The following is a 22676-nucleotide window of genomic DNA, read 5'->3' as shown; positions in this document are numbered from 1 at the left end:
AGTTGCTGGCATAGCTTTCATAGACTTGTAACTACTTGAAGACAAGGATTGTGTTTTCTGTTGAGGGTTGTTTTTTTAAAAAAAATCACATCATGATTAAAATCACATAGTGCATTTTAGGTGATTTTCGATGATAAAGGAAGCATTAGTAGAAGAAAAGAGACAGAAACTGAGATCACAGTAGCTGAAGGAGTTGCAAAAAAGAGAGGAGAATTGGATCCATGGGGAAGCCAGATTTGTGGAAGCTTGAGGCCTATTGGGACTTCTTCTTAGGTCGTTTTGGAATGTGTTCTTGATCAGGATATCTTTGAACATGGATACCTGCATTCCATAGGAAATGAGTTTTGATGGTTGAGTCCTAGGGTGTGAAGAAGCAATGTGTTACATAACTCTGGAAGATCTAGTTTTTCTTTCTGATGGCAGTTCAGAAATATATTCTGATAACTACTGTATTGTGAAATAATGGCACAGAAGGCATTAGTAGTAAGATAGTTCCAAGGAATTACCTCCTAACATTGTGCCAGCACAAAAAAAGTAGTATGTTTTGGAAAGGGTGATGACTAAAGAACAGATGGCTTTTAAATTGTGCCTAGACAAAAGCTTTCTAAATTCAGTTGTGGGATATATTTATTTTTTGAAGGAAGGGGTTAAAGCCTTCATTGGATAAGAAGATAGTAAACAGAGAGTACTATCTTCTTGTTAACAAAGAGCCCGTACAGACAGGCCAAAATAAAGCTGCTTCGGGTCACTTTGGAGGTATGCTGTTTAAATGATGCATGTGTCCTAAGAGACCAGAAACTGTGCCAAAGCCACACTCCAGTCCTAAGGACTGGAGTGCAGCTTTGGCACAGCTTCTGGCCTCTTAAGATGTATGTGTCATTTAAACAGCATACCTCCAAAGTGATCCGAAGCAGATTTATTTTGGCCTGTCTGTATGGGCCCAAAATTGGATTCATTTGGTTCAATTTATTTCCCAAGCCATAAAGCATGACTATCAATACAGAATTGTTTCATGCAGAGAATGGGATAAATGTCCAACATGCTAACCAGCAACCTAAAACACGTGAAATTGAAATCTGAAGAAATCCAGTATGCCCTGTAGCAATTTTTATTCAAAGCCATAAAGAAAAATGCAGTTTCAATTAAATCATAATATTAATAGTAAGGCACATATTAGTAACAAGATACTTTTACACTTAAAACAAATCAAAATGATAAAAAAATTGCCCCCCAACCTCCCACTATCACCCACTGACAAAGCAACAAATTAAAATGACATGAACTATTAAGCATTACTCAGTCTGGTAACAACTTTGTTGCTTAATGATTAAAATCATTTGTTAAAATGTTTAACCAATTAGAAGTAATTAATTTTAACAAATCATTTTCAAGCTCTGGATTAAATCATTTCCAAGAGTGTTGCTGCAGCTGGTGCTTGAGCCTGGGAAGCTGTGCTTACTTCACACTTTCCCCTATAGGGAGAACACAGGAGAGGTGAATTTGCCTGCTGTTATCTCTGATTAGACCTTGGAGACAATTCAGATATTTGGTATAATGGAGAGGAGGTGGTCAAAATGAGTATATTGCCCACTGAAATAGGAATTCTTCTCCCACAAATGATTTAAATAGTAATGCACATTCACGCCTCTGTAGCTATAACACACTTGGGGAAAAGTATGGAGGGGAATGATATAATGTAGATTTTTATTAATTTTTTTAACAATGGCAGACTCTATGTTGTAAAAATTTACTTAACCAGTTTTCTTCAGAATAGTTTCACATAGGCCATGGGTACTTGGAGGTCCTTTTCTGAGCTGGTTTACCAGGAAATCAGCATAACTAGGTAGCCTCATCTAAATCCAGAGCTGCAACAAAGCCTACAGAGCCCCACGTATCTCATGGGGATGTCAAGCGCAACTTACAGAAAAGACTAGCCAGAATTATCCAACATTATGAGGATTTTTTTAAAAAGTAGGAGATTCAGAATTCAATAATATGAATCTATTTTAGTTTATTAGTCTGATCTGTGTACAGTCGCCCCTCCTTTTTCATGGAGGATCCGTTCCAGACCCCCTTGCAAAAATGGAGATTTGCCTATATTCAAGCCCCATTGGCTTGAATATAGTCACACTGCTGCAGGAGCACACATGTGCGTGCCTGAGCATATGGCCCATTATTTCCCCACCTCATTTGTCCCTCGCGCATAAGCAAGGGACGTGGGTTCCAAATCCTCAAAAATGAAGGGAGGACTGTAATTTCAGACAAAATTCAAAGTACTGGTTTTGACCTGAAACAGCTCTAATTTAGGAGTTTATCACATTGCCCTTTCCCATCCTTCCCTCCTGAGGCAGGCATGGGATGAAAATTTTTAAACATGAATTTTATTGCACGCCTCCATGCAAAGTATTGGAGATCAGGTACAGGCCTGCTTTCTCCTGACTGGGCACTGACTGGGCACAGAGGAGTGTGATAAAATCCATGTTTAAAACTTACCATCCCGCACCTAGCTTGGGAGGGAAGGACAGAAAAGGGCAGTGTGATAAACTCCTTAGGTTTGTTGAAGGACTGCCTTCTCCTCTAATATAATCTTGCTGGATTTAAAGAGATCCTCTTTGTGGTCCCTGAAGGTATCATAAGGTGACAGTACATTAAGAACAGGAAGGGCTTCTTTATGGCAGTACCTCAATACTGGGACATCCATAGGGTCATGCAGACCATAAGTTTGGAGCAGCCTTAGGCCCTGGTCTCTCTCCAATCGCCACAGGACTATGACAACTGCACGGCCTGATCCTGATCCAGGCAGCCACCACCATCCTGAATGAGACACTACTCACTCCTTCTTGTGCTGGCTTTTCCCAGGTGGGCACACTCTCCACATGGCTTCTGGCTGCTCCGGGGACATGCGTCATCTGCACACCCTGCCCCCAAAGCAGCTAGAAGCCTCTCTTTCCTGTCCATCTCTTTCGGGCCCATGTCTCCTTTTCTACCTGTATTTAGAAGGGGAGATATAACTTTTTTCTTAATCAGGCCTTGAGTTCCCCCAGATATTTTGGCTCTTATGAATTTTACTATTACTGATGTATAGGTTTTGTACATGTCACTCTTATTTTCTGCAAATATAGCAGTGTAAAATTGTTTCTAAATAAATTAATTAACCATAGGCTTTTACTCCAATGGAAACAATTACAGTCAAAGAAATGTCCCTTTGCTAATATGTAACTGGGCAACTTGCATTTAGCTCAAACAAGATAAATTCACATCCCAAAATATGCAAGAGGTATTGAAGGCAGAAATTACTCTGAAAATGCCATCTCCAAGGAGCCATAGTATATATTCCTTACCTATCAATAATTCACCTGCCTCAGTACAAAAGATAGGCCCGTGCTTCTTAGCTGTTTACAGACTTTATCACTTTTGTGATATAGACATCATAAGGGAGAATTAAAAGCCCCAGTTTAGTACACTAAGTATATATTGAAATATGTTCCTGTAAGGAAGTGAGCTTACAGGCCCAGCTCTGCAGGCTTTCCAGTGAAATCTATAATGCCACAAAGCTGTTTCTTGATTTCAAGATGAGAAAATAGCATTTTCAGATTTTACTAACAGTAAATAAGATTAATCACAGCTTGTGCTGGTTCAGACAGCATGACAACATGCAGTTAATCTAAAACTGAAATGAAGGCTTCTGAACTCTTCCTTGAGACCATGCTACAAACAGGGGAGGTTTGGGGAATAAGCTGGAGAAAGACCCTTACCCATATTGCTATGCTAAAGAGAACCAGAATGGTTTAGTGGTTTGAGTATTGGACTGGGGACTTGGGAGGTCAAGTTCTGTTCCCCATTGAGCCATGAACTCACTGGATGAATGTGGGCTATTCACTTCCTCTTAGCCTGACATACCCTGAAACTAAAAGTGAGGAGTAGGGATTTGTTTTGGTTTTTACACTGCCACAAGTTCATTTGTACATCAGGAAGAAGTAATAAAATAAGATGGAATGTAACATCCCCAACAGTGCAGTGTATTCTAATTCTGTAACATTTATTTCATGTCGGTAAAATGCAGCATATGGAATATAATGTAACTTGTAATCATTGGTGGCGGGGGCATGCTAGCCCAGCCATTCCAATGTTCCTCTACCTTCCCCTACAAGAATATAGATGGACTTGCCATTGATGTCAAGCTCAGTTTTCCTGACCTCTCTGCTTATTCCTGATGATGGATGTTTTTTTTTTCTTATATTGACTGAATCTAATGTACTTACAAGTATTGTATCCTGCCTGTTTTCAGTTAACTATCCTTACACTCAGGCCATCCCAACACAATACATGTGGCTACTGTTCTGACATAAAGTGACAGGATTGCCGCCAAAATAAGATGGTTCCCTGTGAGAACAGGAAATCTTGACAGGCTGTAATTAACCTTCACTTAGAGGCTGAGTAAAGTATTTACCATCCAAGTTAGTCTTCAGCTATTAAGCCCTCCCTAGAACTGAGGTTCATATCAAAACAAAATCACCGTATACTATTGGCATCAATCTTGATCACTCAGCTGCACTTTTTTTTTCCTTCTCTGCAAAGAAAGCAAGAAGAAAGTTTTCCCAGCCTGGCTGTGCCACTAGAAAGTGTGTTCATTTGGCTTGCAGAAAACACTGTCAGGGCAGCCACAGGGAGGCCAGCCATATCCAGACTCCTATGTCTGTAAAGCATGCCTATGCGTTTGTTCTATCTCACTCCTCTGGTCATATTCATCAATGTTTTACACTGTCACATAAGTCTATTTCTGAAATGAGACATCTAGTCATGCTTACTGACTTAGCCAAAACCTAGAGGACTTTAGAAAATTCCAATTTATCCTTTTTGTCTGTTGGCTTCCTGGAATGATTACTATAATTTCAGAGGCGATCTGACCCTGAGTTGTTAAAGAAGATCTTTACAGCCAGATGGGAATTTTAAGATGAAGCCGCTTAATGTTCTTATGACATCTGGACACTGAATCATTTCTCCTATTTTGTTGGGTTGTTGTAATGTAATACAGTAAGATACAGGTCATGTATCAAAAGAACATTACCCAATGTATAATTATTAAACTACATGTTACTCTGTGAGATCTGTGATTTCATAAATCTCTTCCCACTCCCCAAAACCAGCTATAGATTGGGTGGGTTTACTGATTTGGTCAGGGAAATGCTGCAGGGGCTTAAGGCCACTTGTACTGTTTTCCCAGTTGAAGCCCTTCAGTCAGCTACTGTTTCTTCCACTGATCAGTAAATATAGGCACCTGTGTCATGTCTGTAATTTCCCCATGGAATAAACTGACCCCTGTATCAGAGAACTTTAGATTTTGTGAAACTTTCAAGGCTTTATGATATTTACCCAATGTACCATTTCCTGATCAAATTAGTAGCCTCTCCACAAAGATATGGAAGTGGTGGTAATATGAAGAGCAATCATAAATCACCCATTGGGCGAAAGAAAGAAAGAAAGAAAGAAGCATTTTGCCCAATTAAACCTAATATTTAAGGACCCACAGCCCTCTCCATTGAAACAATTTTCAATCCTTTTTCTGGACCTGTACTAATGCAGCATTTAGAAGATTACGCTTCAATGTAATCTTCAACATGTATAGTCTTCAATGTGTATTAAAATGCCACACTAAAGTGGGGGCCTTCACACACACCCCTTAAGATGTCTACATCACAAAGAAAATAAACCTTAGTGCTAAGCCCCCAAGAGCTTATATGTCTGACTTGGATGCACAGAAGAACCTTTGATAGGGCCTGTGCATTTGAAACTTCATCCTGTGTCTGTATTTCAGAGACAAGCTTCCCAAAGGAAAAGTTTCTAAAGCAAATTTAAACCTTTTATAAGGCTAACATAATTTTTATTCAGACAATATCTGAATAATGCTAAAGGAGTAACTAAAGAATAGCAGCATGGTTTAGATTAATATTAAAGATGTTAAAAACAGAAATAGAGAAAGAAATTGTTCACTAATGATGTCAGTAAAAATGTTTGTATAGGAACAACATAATGCGAGAAAAGGCCTGCAGTTGGTTATTTAATTAAAACAATGGCGGGTTACAGACTGCTGAAAAGCGGCGGCCTGCACCCGCCCCTTTCCCCACCAGATTGGGGCCTCAGTGGCTAGAGCGGCAGCCGCTGAGGCCCTGATCCGCCGCTTTCCAGGCTGTGGGGAAGCGGCAAAAGGCCCCTTCCCCGCAGCCTGGAAAGGGGTGTCCTTGGGGCTTCAAGCCCCAAGGACACCCCGCGGCGGCGGGTAGGAGGAGACCCTTTCTCCTCTGCGTTGCTGGGTGCAGCTGTCTGAAGGCTGTGCCCAGCGACGCAAACCGCAAAAGGAGCTCCGTTTCGGAGCTCCTTTTGCAGCCAGGGAAGGGGCGCACTATTCGCCCTGGCACGTCGTGACGACATCACGTCCGCGCCGCCCCATATAGAGGCGGTGCAGCCGTGATGTCATAATGGTGGCGGCCATGTGGAACGGCTGCTGCCATTTTGTGCTCGCTCTGCACGTGCTATGGTTGGGGGCGTCCGGAAAGGACGCCCCTTTCGAACCCTAGCACGCGCAGAGCACGCACTTTTAGGCCTGTTTGTAACGGGTCAATGTCAGCATTTCAATTCTATAGTAAGGTCTACACATTAAATAGACATACATTTCATTTATATATAGTATGTATGCTACACAATACAATATACAATTGCCAGAACTTTGGTGGGAATTTAGAACTTCTTGTGCAATGAGGGAAAGTGATGAACATTTAAAAGTGAACAGAAGTCAAGAGAAATATTTAAAAGTGAACAGAAGTCAGGAGAAATGAACAGACCAAACTATCAGGACACATGGCAAGAACTGAGCATTTCTGAAGTAGTTGTTGAAGTCAATGGAACTGCGCAAACAGACTGAGCCAGATTACATAGTTGGTTCTAACCAGAAGTCAATATGTTTTTCAAAGTCATCTCAGAATTAGTTTGGCTAGAGAGCTGGAAGGAAACAAGGGCAGAAAAAGGGGGAAAACTGGTAGTTGTCTTGAGGATCTGTGTAAATGAGTTATGTATCATTGCAGTTCCTTGTTTGTTTTTTTACCAATATGCTTTACATTGCTGATTAATACATCCTGCTTGATCACGTAATAACTGGAATTACACGATTACTGGTGTTAACTAATCGGTGTAATGATACAGTGGAAATCATGCTTCTTCAGTTCTGTTCATCACCATTATTTAGAATAGGAAGTTGGTTGAATATGGGAACTGCCTTTTTTTGGTTGCCACCTTGCATTAAAGTTGTATTAATGGTTAGAGAGCTTTTAGGGATGTATCTTATCTGCCTGTGTGTTTATGTGTTGGGAAGTACAAAGAGTCTTTAAAATGTAATTATAGTTCTTGTATCATCTAGGTTAAAACTGGAAGAAAGAAGAAGCAAATTAGTTCAGAAACTTCAAGAAACTAGTAAAGAAACAACCAATTTGCATTTGCAGCTGAAAAGGTCAGTTTACTCTGTTTACACTTCAAAAGAAAAATAATGTTTGTCCAACAGAGTGGTGGATATATTTCGTTTTGAATCCTTTTTTTGGGGGGGGGGATGTTTACACTATTTAAACACTCGGGAGGGGGGGTACAAAAGAAAAATAATGGTTTATTCAACAGAGGTTGGAATGGTAGCTAATTCTGAATAATACTGGTTTGTCTAGCGTGGCACCGGAGAGGTTTACTTTTTATTCCACAGAAATATAATATACCATCTTTGAAAACTTAAGGTTCCTTACAGCCCACACTGATTCAGTGCACATTATATATGGATGACTAATTAATACCTTCTCACCCAAGGCATTTAAGCTGCATGGGAAGGGGATAAGGGGATAATTCTTTACTAATTTCCTACCCCCAAAAAAGCAATGAGTAATTTTAGCAAATTTCTTTTCACCACAAGAAAGGTTTCAAAAACCATACAGACTTCAAAGATTTCAATTCAGAATTTATTTGACATAAAATTCATATGAGGGCCATTTGCACATAGAATTTCTATGCTGAAATAGTTTTGGCTCAGAAAAAAACATGTTTCCTTTATAGAAAATGCCATTTTCCATGCAAAATAACCACGTGAAAATTTTGTACAGAATATATCCTAAACTACTAAAATACTCTTACATCTGAGGGTACACTACACTGTAAAAATAATGCAGTCTGACACCACTTTAAGTGATGTAACTCCATCCTATGGAATCCTGGGGTTTTTAGTTTTACAAAGTCTTTTCACCTTCTCTGCCAAAGAGTGTTGGTGCATTAGAAAACTATAAATCCCAGGATTCTGTAGGATAGAGGTATGGCAATTAAAGTGATGTCAAACAGCATTATTTCTTTATTGTAGATGCACCTGAATATTCATCTTGTCGGGATTTCTTAACCTTTAAAAATATGTTGACTATTTTTCAGATTTTTTTCAGAAATGCTTTCTGTCTCTAGGAGGGGAAAGGTTAAACATTAGCAATTACATTTTTGCAAGAATAAGGTCTTATGTATGTAAAGGCTGTCAGAACTACAAATCAGTCCAGCTGCTCATTTTCCCACTGTGGTGAACCTCAGTGCAAAATACTTCCTAAACCTGGATCTGAAGGATAATGTCTAACAATGCCTTTTTTTCTTGTTTGTACACAACTGTATGAACACAAAAGCAACTTTGCATTCAAAGTTAATACAAATCAATTTCAGTATAATCAAATTCAATTGAATCAATTTCAGTACAACTGAAGTATAACTGATTAGCATAGAAGACAATATGATCATGTAACATTTCCTGGATACAATTCTTTTGTCATTCTTCAATTACACATTGAAATGTTCATGTCCTAATTTCTCTACCTATGAAATAGAAAATACCAGAGGTAATAAAATAGAGTTCCCACAGTGAACTAAAAGAAGAGGAAACCCTTACAATATATTGCAGAGCTAAAAAAAGGATGTACTGAAATGATAATTCTGGGACATAAAGTAATCTAAACATGACCTGTAGTCTCTGATCCCTTCACAATTGCTTTGTCCCTATAAGACTGTATAACATTGTCATAGATCTAGTATACTTAATGAACTAGCTCCAAAACATCTTACAGAGGTGTTGTGCCCAGGCTGTATTCCAAAAATAGTATAAAGTTTTACTTTTTTACAAAATGGTATTGTACTTGGCTATTTTACGATGTATTCTATTATATTTTAATATTTTGACTTTTGTTGTAGGCTAATTGAATAGATATTTGAGCAGAGTCCTTCTTAGGTTTGTATTGTTGTTGTTTATTGTTGTAATTGACATCATCATCATTGCTATTTTGCAGTCTCTCTGCCAGTACATTATCTGTGTCTTCAGGGAGCAGCCTGGGATCCCTGGCATCCAGTCAGGGATCCCTGAACACCTCCAGCCGGGGATCACTGAATTCCCTTAGCTCTACAGATCTGTATTACAACCAAGGTGATCAGCCTACAGACTTAGACTATCAGTATAAGCTGGACTTTTTATTGCAAGAGAAATGTGGTTACATTCCTTCAGGCCCTATTACCACAATTCATGAAAATGAAGTAGTCAGTTCTCATGGGAGAATGGAATATATTGATTCTTCTGGCTCTTTGGCAGCAAGCCATACTCCCAAATTAACTGAACCTCCAAAATCTGTGACATCACTGTCATCAAGATCTTCCCTTTCCTCCTTGTCCCCTCCTGGATCACCTTTGGCTTTGGAAGGTGCATTCTCAGTGCCTCCTCAAGATTCTCCATTACATCACCTCAGCACAGACTTTGAGGACTGTGATTTACCCAGTGATTTTGCAGGCATTAGCCTCTGTGACAACCAAATGGATTCTGAAGCCAGAGTGTCTTCGCAGTCACTGGCAGATGATAAAGACCTTGATGAAAGTCTTAACCAGACCATGTCACCTTCAAGAAATACAGGTAAAAATGTTAGAAAATCAAGCCTACGTGTTTACATTTTGGTATGTCTGGTTGTTTAGACTAAGAAATACCTCTTTACATTTATCTGTGTCTATTCTGTTTACTTTTAAAACAAGTATGTGCGAAGAACAACATGCAGGGATGTTATTGTTTTCTGACACAAAATGAATGTGTCATTGTCAGCATGGGTTGAAGGTAACTGAACACATTTGAGTAGGATTGGAACTAGAGTTGATATTAATGGATACTTCCTCTCATTTTAGTGTATATTCTCTGTGTGTGAAAATACAATCGGCTCCTGGTTTGTGCAGACTTGCCATCCGCAAATTGAAGCATCTGCAGATGGCAAGCCCACGTTGTCCCCAATGGCAGCACGTGCACATAACTGCACCGCCATGAGGAACAGCTCCCATTGTCCCATGGTGGTGCATGCATATGGCCACACCACCATTAAGTTCTGTTGTCCCCAGTGGTGATGCGCCCACATGTCCGTGCATCACAGGACAATGGGGGCTGTCCCTAATGGCAGTGCAGCCATGTTCACACGCTGCCACTGGGGACAACAGAACTTGAACATTTGCAGATTTTGGTATCCCTGGGGGAGTCCGGAGTGGATTCCCTCACGGATACCAAGGGCCAACTGTATGTAAAAATGGTCAGTCTGTTTACTCAGTGGCCTATATGAATATATTCAAATATTGTTGTTGAGTTGGGATGGAACAGTAGGACAAATCATATAGGCTGCACAGAAAAAAAGTTCAAGAGATTCAATCTTTGGCCAGGAAGGGCAAAAATGAAGACGCGGGGGAGAAGAAAAAATATGGCTAACTGGTTTTATTTTTGCATGAGATATATATATGCCCACTTCTGATACAGTACAGAGTAATATTAAGGCTTCAGATATAAAGCATGTTTATACACTTGTAGGACTGGGATAGAATGTAATAGAATCCTGAAAGATCAAATCTTGTTTCTTTCCCTAATTTTTAAAGGAGTGGGGGAAGTGATACAGGTCTTGAAGATCTTTACAGTTACTGTTGATGGGTAAAAGCAATAAAGGTCAGTTTCCTTGGGTTCAAAAATTTCTCAGAGAAGATTCCTTTTCTTATATGTGCAGTAGGGAAAATTATTGTGTTAATATATTCAGTGTGTCATGAAGTTTTGTCTTTGTTCATATCTCTGCTAATGGGCAGGAATTTGTTAATATACAGTTGCCCCTCTGTTTTCACGGATCACAGTTTTGATTATTTACAGAGGGACAGTCATAGGCCATTTAAGCCTAGGGGCTTGAATATCCACAGATTTCCAAATTCACGGGAGTGTCCAGAACAGATCCCCCGCAAATTCGGAGGGAGGACTAATTCAGTCAGCTGTGTTTCTCTTTCTAGTTTTCCTTATTAACTTTCTTGTTCAAGGGCCGTGACCCATACATCCCCTACTGTATGTCCAGGAAGGTTGAAATGTTCTGCAACTGTTTTTGGGGTATTGCCATTTCTAATGTCAGATTTGTGTCTATTATTCCATTTGCATAGAGACTGTCCTGTTTGTCCAATGTAGAGAGTGTGGAACATTGTTGGCATGTTGAAGCTCAACATGTCCAAGACGGAGCTTCTTGTCTTTCCTCCTAAGCCCACCCTTCAACACTCCTTTTCTGTCTCTGTGTGCAACACTTCTATTCAACCAGTCCAGCAAGCCCGCAGTCTTGGTTTTATCTTTGATTCCTCTCTGTCGTGTATCCCTCAGATCCAGACCACAGCCAAGGCTTGTAGATTCTTTTTGTACAATATTGCCAAAATCCGACCATTTCTCTCTGCCTCTACTGCCAAGATCCTGGTCCATGCCCTAGTGATCTCACGACTTGATTACTGTAATGTTCTCCTGGCTGGGCTTCCTCTTTCTCACCTCCGTCCTTTAATCTCTGTCCAGCATTCAGCTGCACGCATTATCACTTCCACCCACCGCTCTGACCACATCTCTCCTGTGTTGGCATCCCTTCACTGGCTCCCTCTCCCTTTCCGCATTCAGTATAAGCTCCTGCTGTCGACATTCAAAGCCCTCCATGGACTGGCCCCTCCTTACTTATCAGACCTTCTTTCTCCTCACCTTCCCACCAGGGCCCTCCGTTCTGGTAATCAAGGTCTGCTGTCTCAGCCCAGGATTTCCTCTGCCCCATCCCAGATTCGCCCCTTTTCACTTGCTGCCCCTCACTCCTGGAACCTTCTTCCCCCACAAGCAAGAGCCATCACTTCTTTAACCAGCTTCAAAACGGAGTTGAAAACCATCCTGTTCAGAGAAGCCTTCCCAGGCATTGCATAATTGTCGCTTACTATTTGATGTTCTTTTGGTGCCTGTTTATCAAACCATTTCCTGTATTGCTATGTACTGTATATGTATTATCCTACTTGAGAGTACTGTATGTATTTTCCCTGGAAGAAGATTAACCATCCATTATGAAGCCAAGCCCTCCCTCCAGTCCATCTACCTTGGTCCAGGCCTTGGAGGTAGAGAGGAATTGCTGGACCTTTCCCTCCACCATTCCCTTCTCCTTCAGTGTCATGTCTTTTTAGATTGTAAGCCCGAGGGCAGGGAATCGTCTAACTAAAAAGATTGTATGTACAGCACTGTGTAAATTTACAGCGCTTCATAAATAAAGGTTAATAATAATAATAATAATAATAATAATAATAATAATAATAATAGTTGTTGTTGTTGTTGTTAGCTGCTTTTGGGTTGACCTTAAGACTCATGGCAACCCTGTGAATAAGACATCTCCAAGCCCTGCTATCCTCTACCTCTGTGCTCAGGCCCTGTAGGCTGTGGCCAGTAGTCCTCCTGATTGAGTCTATCCATCTGACATCTATTCATCTTCCACTTTTTCTGCTTCCCTCCATCTTCCCCAGCATTATTGTCTTTTCTAATAATGAGTTGTGCCTTCTCATGATGTGGCCGAAGTACAGTAGCCTCAGTTTAGTCATCTTGGCTTCCAGGGATGAGTTCAGCCTTGATTTGTTCTAGGACACAATTGTTTATCTTTTTGACCATTCACAGTATCCTCAGCACTCTTCTTCAGAATTACATCTCAAATGAATTAATTTTCTTCTTATATGTTTTCTTCACTGTCCAACTCTTACATCTGTATATGGTAATGGAGACTACAGTAGCTTGGATGATTCTAACTTTAGTGTTCAGCTGTATATCTTTACCCTTTAAAATTTTGTCTAGTTCTTTCATAGCTGCCCTTCCAGTTCCTAATCTTCTTCTGGTTTTTTAACTGCAGTCTCCGTTCTGATCAGCATTTGATCCAAGGTATGGGAAATCTTTAACTATTCCAGTTTCCTCATTAACTTGGGTGAATATATGTAAATCCCAGTGGTCATTATTTTTGTTTTCTTTGTGTTTAACATTAGGCCTACCTTTGAGTTTTCTTTTCTGGCTTTCTTTAGTGATTGTTTAAGTAGTAGTATGGTGTTGTCTGCATATTTAGATTGTTGATGTTTCTTCCTCCTATCTTCACTCCTCTTTCTGCCTTGTCTAATCCTGCTCTACATATTCCAAAGAATAAAGAAAGGCAAGAAAACCGCATAAAAGGAAATGCAGTAATTCTTTATACAGTTAGTGCATCACTCAGTAAGGAGATAGGCTGTTTGGTGGCTCCTGGTGATACTTTCTTATGCTTCACCTGTGTTTTTCATAAGGAACCTTGATTCTTTCAGTTCTTTGCTGAAGCTATGGCCTGTTACAGACTGCCAAAATAAAGCTGCTTCGGGTCTCTTTGGAGGTATGCTGTTTAAATGATGCATGCACCCTAAGAATCTGGAAGCTTCACCAAAGCTGCAGTCCAGTGCTTAGGAATGGAGTGTGGCTTTGGCACGACCTCCGGACTCTTAGGACCCATGCATCATTTAAATAGCATACCTCCAAAGAGACCCGAAGCAGCTTTATTTTGGCAGTCTGTAACAGGCTTAGGTGTTCAAAGCCTGTCCTTCTTTCTTCCCTCCCTGGCCTTCCTACATATAGTATTGCTGCCACCTTCTGGTTCAGGTATTCATTTTCACATACGTTTTCTCTTTGGTTAGACTGTATTGGGATAATAGTTTATACAGAAATAGATGTGTGTTTTTTTACTCTTCACCCTAGCACTTTCCAGTGCAATTTACAAAGTAACACAATAACAATAAAATGAAAGGAAAAAAAAACAAAATAATAAGGAACAGCCCTTAAAGCAAAGCAGTTACAATAGTTAAAATTCCATTTTAAATGCTTGAATAATAAGACCCAGAATATAGCATAGTAGGCATTAGGCAAGTACCTCTAGGAAGGTAATTTCATAAATAGCAATAGTCAAGGAAATCATCTAGGTAGCACCCAAGAGTTAGCCTTCCTCAGTAATCTATAAACTAGTGATATGAGAGTATCTCTTCCTTGCTTCAGGTACCTGGGTTTCAGATCATTAGAGTTACACACCAACAGCTTGCCATGTACTCTGAATTGGAATTTGGTAAATGAGAGAAGATTTGCTAACTCCATTGCTTGCTTGTTTAGCCAGCTAAAGCAGGTTGGTTTGTCCAGGTGTATTGAACTAATGTGGTGACTTAAGCACGTCTCACGGTGCAGACCATTTGTAGTGAAGAATGCTGGTTGCAGCCAAAGTGGATTTGTGACATACAATGCCGATAGCCAGCTGTCATTGCTCAAGCTGGGGGCCCAGTGCTGAATGTCTACCATCTGCTCTGTTGCCCAAGTAAAAAGGGGGGGGGGACTTATTTATAATAAGAATGACAATATTTTGGTGTTTGACTCAGGCTTAACACACTTGGCTGAGCTTACTTGATATGAAGTAATACATTCTCTACCTTATCACAAACATGCCAAAAGTGTAAGGACTGCAGATGGCCAAAAGAAAATACTTTTTAAGATACACTGGAGATGCTTTTCTTTTCACTTTGCTTGCAGAGGATGGAGGTTGTATGCATCTTCTACGTGCAGTATGAGACATCTACAGTATTGGCAACTTTATAATCTCATCTAGTTCTTTTCTAGTGCTACAGTTATCTAACAATCATTCTAATGTACATATATGCAGAAAAGTATGGGATCTGTGCAGCTTTAATCTTGCCTCAAAATTTAGAAATCTGATGTATTATCAAAACCCTACAAATGTTTTCTATTTTGTATCTGAAGCAACATGATGTTTTTGCCATAATAAGTCATGAAGAAATATTTTACAAAACAAAAGTAGTGTCTAGCAATATCATGGAAGCCAAACATAACCTCATTGGAGATTTGCATGGTTGGGGCACTTTCATTGGTCTTGTAATTCGTCACTAAATCTAGTTTCTGCTTCAGTATATAGGTTTTTCTCATCAATATTCCAAAATCCTGTTTCTCCTCTCTACTTGCAGAATTCCCAGACCTTTTCCAAGAACTTATTTCTTTGTGAGGAGCAGTCATTTCTTAATTTTGTTTAAAATAATTTCTTTATTTTAAGTAATAGTGATAAATTACCGTATATACTCAACTATAAGTCGAGAAATTTTGGACTCCAAAATCAAGGATCGACTTATGGAGGGGTCAATAGGTTACTACAGCTGATAAAGTTCATTTAAAAAAGTGCCCACCTTCCTCTGTAGCCAAGTAAACAGTCCCCATTTGAGTCCTGGTGCCTGCAGCCTCTCCTCTCTCCACGAGTGAGTGTGTGTGTGTGAGATCCTTCAGCCCTCCCTCGCAGCTGGAGCTAACAAGCAGCTACTGAGGGAAGGGAGAATGATGCAGAGAGAGGGAGCATGCCCAGGCTTGGACCCTGTTTTGCAAATCATGGGTCTGGAAATGCTGGGATTCAAGGCAAGCCTGAGGTCCTCCTTTTCTCCCCTGCAAGCCAAGGGTCTGGAAATGCTGGGGTTAAAGGCAAGCCTGGGGTCCTCCTTTTTTTCCCCTGCAAGCCATGGATCTGGAAATGCTGGGGTTAGAGGCAAGGCTGGGGTCCTCCTTTTTCCCCCTGCAAGCCATGAGTCTGGAAATGCTGGGGTTAAAGGCAAGTCTGGGGTCCTCCTTTTTTTTTCCCTGGAATCCATGGGTCTGGAAATGCTGGGGTTAAAGGCAAGGCTGGTGTCTTCTTTTTTTCTGCAAGCCTTGAGTCTGGAAATGCTGATGCAAAGAGGTGTGTGTGTGGGTATGTATGCACCCAGACTTGTTTCCCCATGCTGATACTGTGACCCTTGAGAGAGGTTCAGAGAAGAAGATGTAGAGCGGGAAGTGGTGCTTTGTTTCCCCCTTTAGATCTTTTGTAACATGCCCTCGACTTATCCACGGGTCATATCAAAATCCATGATTTTGGCCTCAAAAACTGCCCTCGACTTATACATGAGGTCGACTTATACATGAGTATATACGGTACTCTTTTTCTGTGCACTTTAAGTTCTTTGGTACTACTGTAGAACTGAACAGCTTCTACCATATTTCTATATGTGCTTATTAGTATTCCTGGCCCTCTCTCAAACTAACATTCTTTGGGAGTCAGCAAACACTCAGTATTATCTGCCAAATGTTTTCTGCTTATGTCAAATTAATAGAATTTGACATTTGACATTAGGTCTGGAAGGGGAAAGGACTATAATCTGGGCAGGACTTGGTGGAGAACCTAATGTACAATCTCTGTAGCAAAAGTCCTGGTTGTTCTTAACCATATTTTATATAAATAGAAGACTGGAAAAGTAACTGGGTCATTCAAGGACACTGTGTTCTTCTTGAAATTCCTATAAACACCTGGATCCTGTCAATTTTTCTGTTAGCTACTTTTAATCCCTTGAATTTCAATAGGAATCCTAAGCATTTTCTTAACAGTCTCTCTCCAATTGAAATAAATAGGTTTTGACACACTAAGAGGGTTAATATATAGGTAATACAGTCTGGAAATATGCAGGTAATGTGCAGACCTTCACTGTTGTGCATCTTTGCCTGCAAGATGGTGGGCTTTGTCTCCACCCAAAGAATTTCCTGTGCAGAATATCTTTTGGAATAACAGAGTTAGAATAACTATGAAGTTCTTCCATAGACAGTCTCTGTCATTGTCAAAGTCGATTTTAGACTGCTGCAGTTATTCCTGGGGGTAATCAATAAATCATGTCATCACCTTCACCTCTCTCAAAGTGGTGGAAGAAAAAGCACTTCATCATCAAGGAAAAAGCATCCCCACTGCTACAAATGAAAGGAGAAATGCAGCAATCAATCCTCTAATCTGAAGCCTTAAAATTTAAACATCTTAACAAGATGTAAAGTCATGACTCAGGAGGGGGGCATAATGCATACCAATACACTTGGCTCCTTGGCAGATGAAAGGACTCCACAGGCTTGCAACTTATTACATTACAGGATGCTGCTTACAGTGAATGTTTCTTGCTCTCTGCAGGAAAATCTAGTACATGAATATGAGCTGAAGGTTGAAATTAAGTGAGGGTTGGCTCTTCAGAGTATCTTATATTTTGATGGTAGTCACTCCAGAATACTCTCTTGCTGAACACTCTCTTGCTGAACCTACGTCAGAATTACTATTTTCTTCAAGCATTTCAGAAAGGAGAATTATATCTGCTATCATAATTGCTAGTTGTGGGAGCTAATTTACTTGTTGCTAAAGCTGAGTGAGGTCTTTACTTGCGTCTCTCAAAAACTGGCCTAAATCCAGTTGTGTGTCACCTAGAGTAGACCTATTAAATGAATGGAATGTACACACGATGTCTTATCATATTCCCAGTGATTTGTTTGGACTTTGGCCATTGTGTTGTGTAATGTTTCTCAAATATGACCGAGGTAACAAATGTGAAGGTGGGAAATACAGATATGTGGTTAAGATTGAATATAACATAATGGTGATAGAAAATTGTTTTGGGGATGGCAATTAGGTTAAGCTTCAAAGGTCATCAGTTTTGTACATGAGTCCCTATGAAGATATATAATACACTGGTCTTCCAACAGTAGGTTGCAATTTACAAATGGGATGGAGCTGGACTAAAAAGAGTGACATCAAGGTTTGCCTGCCTTTGCAGAAGGAATTATTTCACCTGTTTTTGTCTAATGATAGCAACAGTTCTGAAAATACTCAACTATAAGTCAATTTCATGTATAAGTCAAGGCCACATTTTGGAGCCAAAGTTATGGTATGACCCCATGCATAAATCAAGGATAAAACTTTGAGGCTCCTCAGGTCCATGGTGGCTCTTCAGCATTTCCCCAGCATTGGACAGAGGCTGTTTTTCTGCCACAACAAGGAAGCATCAAAGAGCCCTGGCTGGAGCTGTTTTTTCCTTGGAGTGGGGTTAAACAGTCACAAGCACCCTCTGCCCCTTCAATCCTGCCAAGAAACCTACTTTTACAGTAGACTCTCCCCAGAATGGAAGCTCTTTACTGCTGGCCCATACACAATTGTCTACAGCAGCCAGCTTGTCTTCCCACAGAGGATGAGGAGAAGGTGGGGGTGAGGAGTCAGTTGGGGGAGAGCCAAATGTATAAGGAGTTAAGGCAAGGAGGGAGAAAAAGTGTGCATGTGAGTATATATGGTACTTAGAGCAATGGTTCTTAATGGTAGGCATGAGCTGCTTTGAAAAACAGATGAATGCTACAAGAAGGAAGTTCAAGAGGGAGAATTTAATTCATTATATCTTTGTGCCTGGTTTTACAGATCTCCTGAAGCCAAAAGTGGAGAACCTAATTTGGAGGGCTTGTTTTATTGGATTTAAATGGGAGGGGGGAGGAGAGACGGTGGGTATCTCAATGATGGAGAGATGGGATATAAATGTAACAAATGAGGTGTAAAGTGGATTGGTTCCTTTACTTTTAATGGTAGTGGAAAGGAGAATTTTACAGTTTCTCTCAGCCCACAGGACAAGTTATACTTAATAAATTTGATAGTCTGTATAAACTATAGTGAACAAAGTTGGGTATTCTTGGATCTGACATGGTTTAATGTGATTGCTATAAATGAGTTCATAATTCTATAGCAAAAATGATTAGTTTCTCTAACTCTATAAAATTTTCTTTAATTTATGAACTGAGAGTTTGGGGTATACCTTTTACTGATCAATATAATCTAAAACAGGGACTCTCTTTTTTGCCTTTACTTAGGTGTTGACTTACCAAGAAGAGTAAGTCACCTGCTTGAGGAGAAGGCAGGATGTGTATCTGCTGCAGTATCTGATGAATCTGTTGCTGGAGACAGTGGTGTATATGAAGCATCCGTAAAACAGTAGGTTATCTAGAAATAACATTCAAGCATCATAATATTTGCAATAATTTGGAAAGCTAGTGTGTAAGGTTGAGTCTGATAGCTAGCATGGTATAGTTCGAACATTGGACTATGACTCAGGGAACTCGGGGTTCAAATCCCTGCTCAGCCATAGAAACCCAGTGGGTGACCTTGGAAGTTGCACATTCTCAATGTCAGATTAAGGCAAAGGAACCTCTCACAATCACCACCTTGAACAAATCATGCAAAAAAAGAAAACATGATAATTTGTCTTAGGGTCGTCATAAGTTGGAAATGGCTTGAAGGCACACAACAAGTCTAAATTAAATCAAATTATATGTTGTTTTTATTTTAAAAAATCTACAATCTGCCTTCTGTATCAACCTATTCTGCATGCATGGATTCAACCAACCACAGCTGTAAAATATTCACACACAAAAAGCAGGCCCTGATTATTATTATTATTGCCATTTTACTACACCATTGTATATGATGGGACTTGAGCATCCATTTATTGTGGTATCCATAGAGGGTCCAGAACCAAAGCCCAGCAGATACCAAGGGTCCATTCTGTTATCAGTGATTTAAGTAGTAGTAAGTACATTAGCTGGATGTTGACTTGGCTATTCTGCCATCAGTCCTCAACTTGCCCATACTAACAGTCTTATTAAAAATGGACACCCCCCTTTGATTTTTTAAAAATAACACTGCAGTTCTGCATCTGATGAAATAAGGACACATAATGATGCCTTAAATAAAACTTTGTGAGGTTGCCACAGCAAATCATATTAAATAGAAGTGGATCCAAAGAACTGAGAATGCAGACTGAAATGGGCAAGAAATAAGAAAAATGGGAACTGAAAAGTAATCACTTTAAAATTACTCAACAGCTCTGGAAGAAAAAAGATGTTTATCAAGAAAAGTTTGGTGGGCTTTGGGGAAATCTATTTGGATGATTTGGGTATGCTAATTTTAAAGTGAGTATCAGTGCTCAAAACATTCTTTGGTTGGCATCCTGTTAATTAGTCCCATCTAGAATAGGACTATGCATCAATCATTGAATGGTGAATTGATGAAAAAATTCCTCACTTGCCTGGAAGACAATTTCATGGTCCAAAAGGTGGAAGAGGCAACAAGGGGGTCAGCTATTTTAGATCTGATCCTAACCAACAAGGATGACTTGGTTAATGGGGTGCAAGTGGTGGGATCCTTAGGTGGAAGCGACCATGTTCTCCTGGAGTTTGTTATACAATGGAGAGGAGAAGCCAGGCAGAGTCAGACACGCATCCTAGACTTTAGGAGAGCGGATTTCAGTAAACTTAGAGAAGTACTGAGGGCGATTCCATGGTCAGAAATACTAAAAGATAAAGGAGTTCAGGACGGATGGGACTTTCTCAAAAGAGAGATACTGAAGGCACAATTTCAAACAGTTCCAGTGAGAAAGAAAAACGGGAGGTGTCTCAAGAAACCAGGATGGATGACTAAGGAACTTTCAACCGAGCTAAGTTTGAAACGGAACATGTATAAGAAATGGAAAAAGGGGGAAATCACGAAAAAGGAATTCAAAGAAATAGCAGGCATGTGTAGGGGTAAAGTCAGAAAAGCTAAAGCACAGAATGAACTCAGGCTTGCTAGAGAGGTAAAGAACAATAAAAAGGGCTTTTTTGGATATGTCCGCAGCAAGAGGAAGAAGAAGGAAACGGTAGGGCCACTGCGTCGAGAGGATGGCAAAATGTTAACAGGAGATAGAGAAAAGGCAGAATTACTCAACACCTTCTTTGCCTCAGTCTTCTCAGAAAAGCCAAAGGGTGCTCAACCTGAGGATAATGGAGCAGAGGACAGAATAGGGGAATTTCAGCACAGAATAAGTAAAGAGATAGTAGAGGAACACCTTGTTAATCTAAATGAATTTAAGTCTCCGGGACCAGATGAACTCCATCCAAGGGTATTAAAAGAACTGGCAAAAGTAATATCGGAGCCATTGGCAATCATATTTGAAAACTCCTGGAGAACAGGAGAGATCCCAGCAGACTGGAGGAGGGCAAACGTTGTCCCCATCTTCAAAAAGGGGAAAAAAGAGGATCCCAACAATTATCGTCCAGTTAGTCTGACATCAGTTCTAGGAAAGATTCTGGAGCAGATCATTAAACAGAGAGTCTGTGAACATCTAGAAGGCAATGCCATAATCACAAAAAGTCAACATGGGTTTCAGAGAAACAAGTCATGCCAGACAAATCTAATCTCTTTCTTTGACAAAATTACCAGCTTGGTAGATGAAGGGAATGCTGTGGATATAGTATATCTTGATTTCAGTAAGGCCTTTGACAAGGTTTCCCATGACATTCTTGCAAACAAGCTTGTAAAATGTGGGCTAGACAAAGGAACTGTTAAATGGATCTGTAATTGGTTGACCGGCCGAACCCAAAGGGTGCTCAACAATGGCTCCTTTTCATCCTGGAGAGAAGTGACCAGTGGGGTCCCACAGGGCTCTGTCCTGGGCCCAGTGCTATTCAACATCTTTATCAATGACCTGGATGACAGAATTGGGAGCATACTTATCAAATTTGCAGATGACACCAAATTAGGGGGAATAGCTAATACCCCAGAGGACAGGATCAAGATTCAAAATGACCTGAATAGACTAGAAAGCTGGGCCAAAGCTAACAAAATGAAATTCAACACAGAGAAATGTAAGGTATTGCACTTAGGGCGGAAAAATAAAATGCACAGATATAGGATGGGTGACACCTGGCTGAATGAAACTACGTGTGAAAGGGATCTAGGAGTCCAAGTAGACCACAAGTTGAACATGAGTCAACAGTGTGATGCGGCAGCTAAAAAGGCCAATGCTATTTTAGGCTGCATCAATAGAAGTATAGTGTCTAGATCAAGAGAAGTAATAGTGCCACTGTATTCTGCTTTGGTCAGGCCCCACCTAGAATATTGTGTCCAGTTCTGGGCGCCACAATTCAAAAAGGACATTGAGAAACTGGAGCGTGTCCAAAGGAGGGCGACAAAAATGGTGAAGGGTCTGGAGACCATGCCCTATGAGGAACGACTTAGGGAGCTGGGGATATTTAGCCTGGAGAAAAGAAGGTTAAGAGGTGATATGATAGCCCTGTTTAAATATTTGAAAGGATGTCATATTGAGGAGGGAGCAAGCTTGTTTTCTGCTGCTCCAGAGAACAGGACCCGGAACAATGGATGCAAGCTACAGGAAAAGAGATTCCACCTGAACATTAGGAGGAACTTCCTGACAGTAAGGGCTGTTCGGCAGTGGAATGCACTTCCTCGGAAGGTGATAGAGTCTCCTTCCTTGGAGGTCTTTAAACAGAGGCTGGATGGCCATCTGTCAGGGATGCTTTGATCTGGATTTCCTGCATGGCAGGGGGTTGGACTGGATGGCCCTAGTGGTCTCTTCCAACTCTACGATTCTATGATTCTATGATTCTATGATTCTATGAATCAATACATAGATAAATCTAGTGA

General features: G+C 40.3%; 1 protein-coding gene across 2 annotated transcripts in view; it reads left to right on the top strand.

Moving 5' to 3' along the window:
• WWC2 (WW and C2 domain containing 2) overlaps nt 1–22676 on the top strand; it is a 177587-nt gene that overhangs the window by 116503 nt on the left and 38408 nt on the right. For both annotated transcript variants that reach the window (XM_089525423.1, XM_089525424.1), the window contains 3 exons: nt 7412–7501; nt 9342–9952; nt 19067–19187. In XM_089525423.1, coding sequence (XP_089381549.1) covers nt 7412–7501; nt 9342–9952; nt 19067–19187 — 822 coding nt within the window. The remainder of the gene's footprint in view (nt 1–7411; nt 7502–9341; nt 9953–19066; nt 19188–22676) is intronic.

The sequence above is a fragment of the Sceloporus occidentalis genome, unplaced genomic scaffold, assembly GCF_023333645.1.
Source record: "Sceloporus occidentalis isolate IW3139 unplaced genomic scaffold, rSceOcc1.0.p SCAF_5, whole genome shotgun sequence".
NCBI lineage: Eukaryota > Metazoa > Chordata > Lepidosauria > Squamata > Phrynosomatidae > Sceloporus > Sceloporus occidentalis.
Note: the sequence above shows the minus strand (reverse complement) of the source record. Positions and strands in the feature narration are given on the sequence as shown.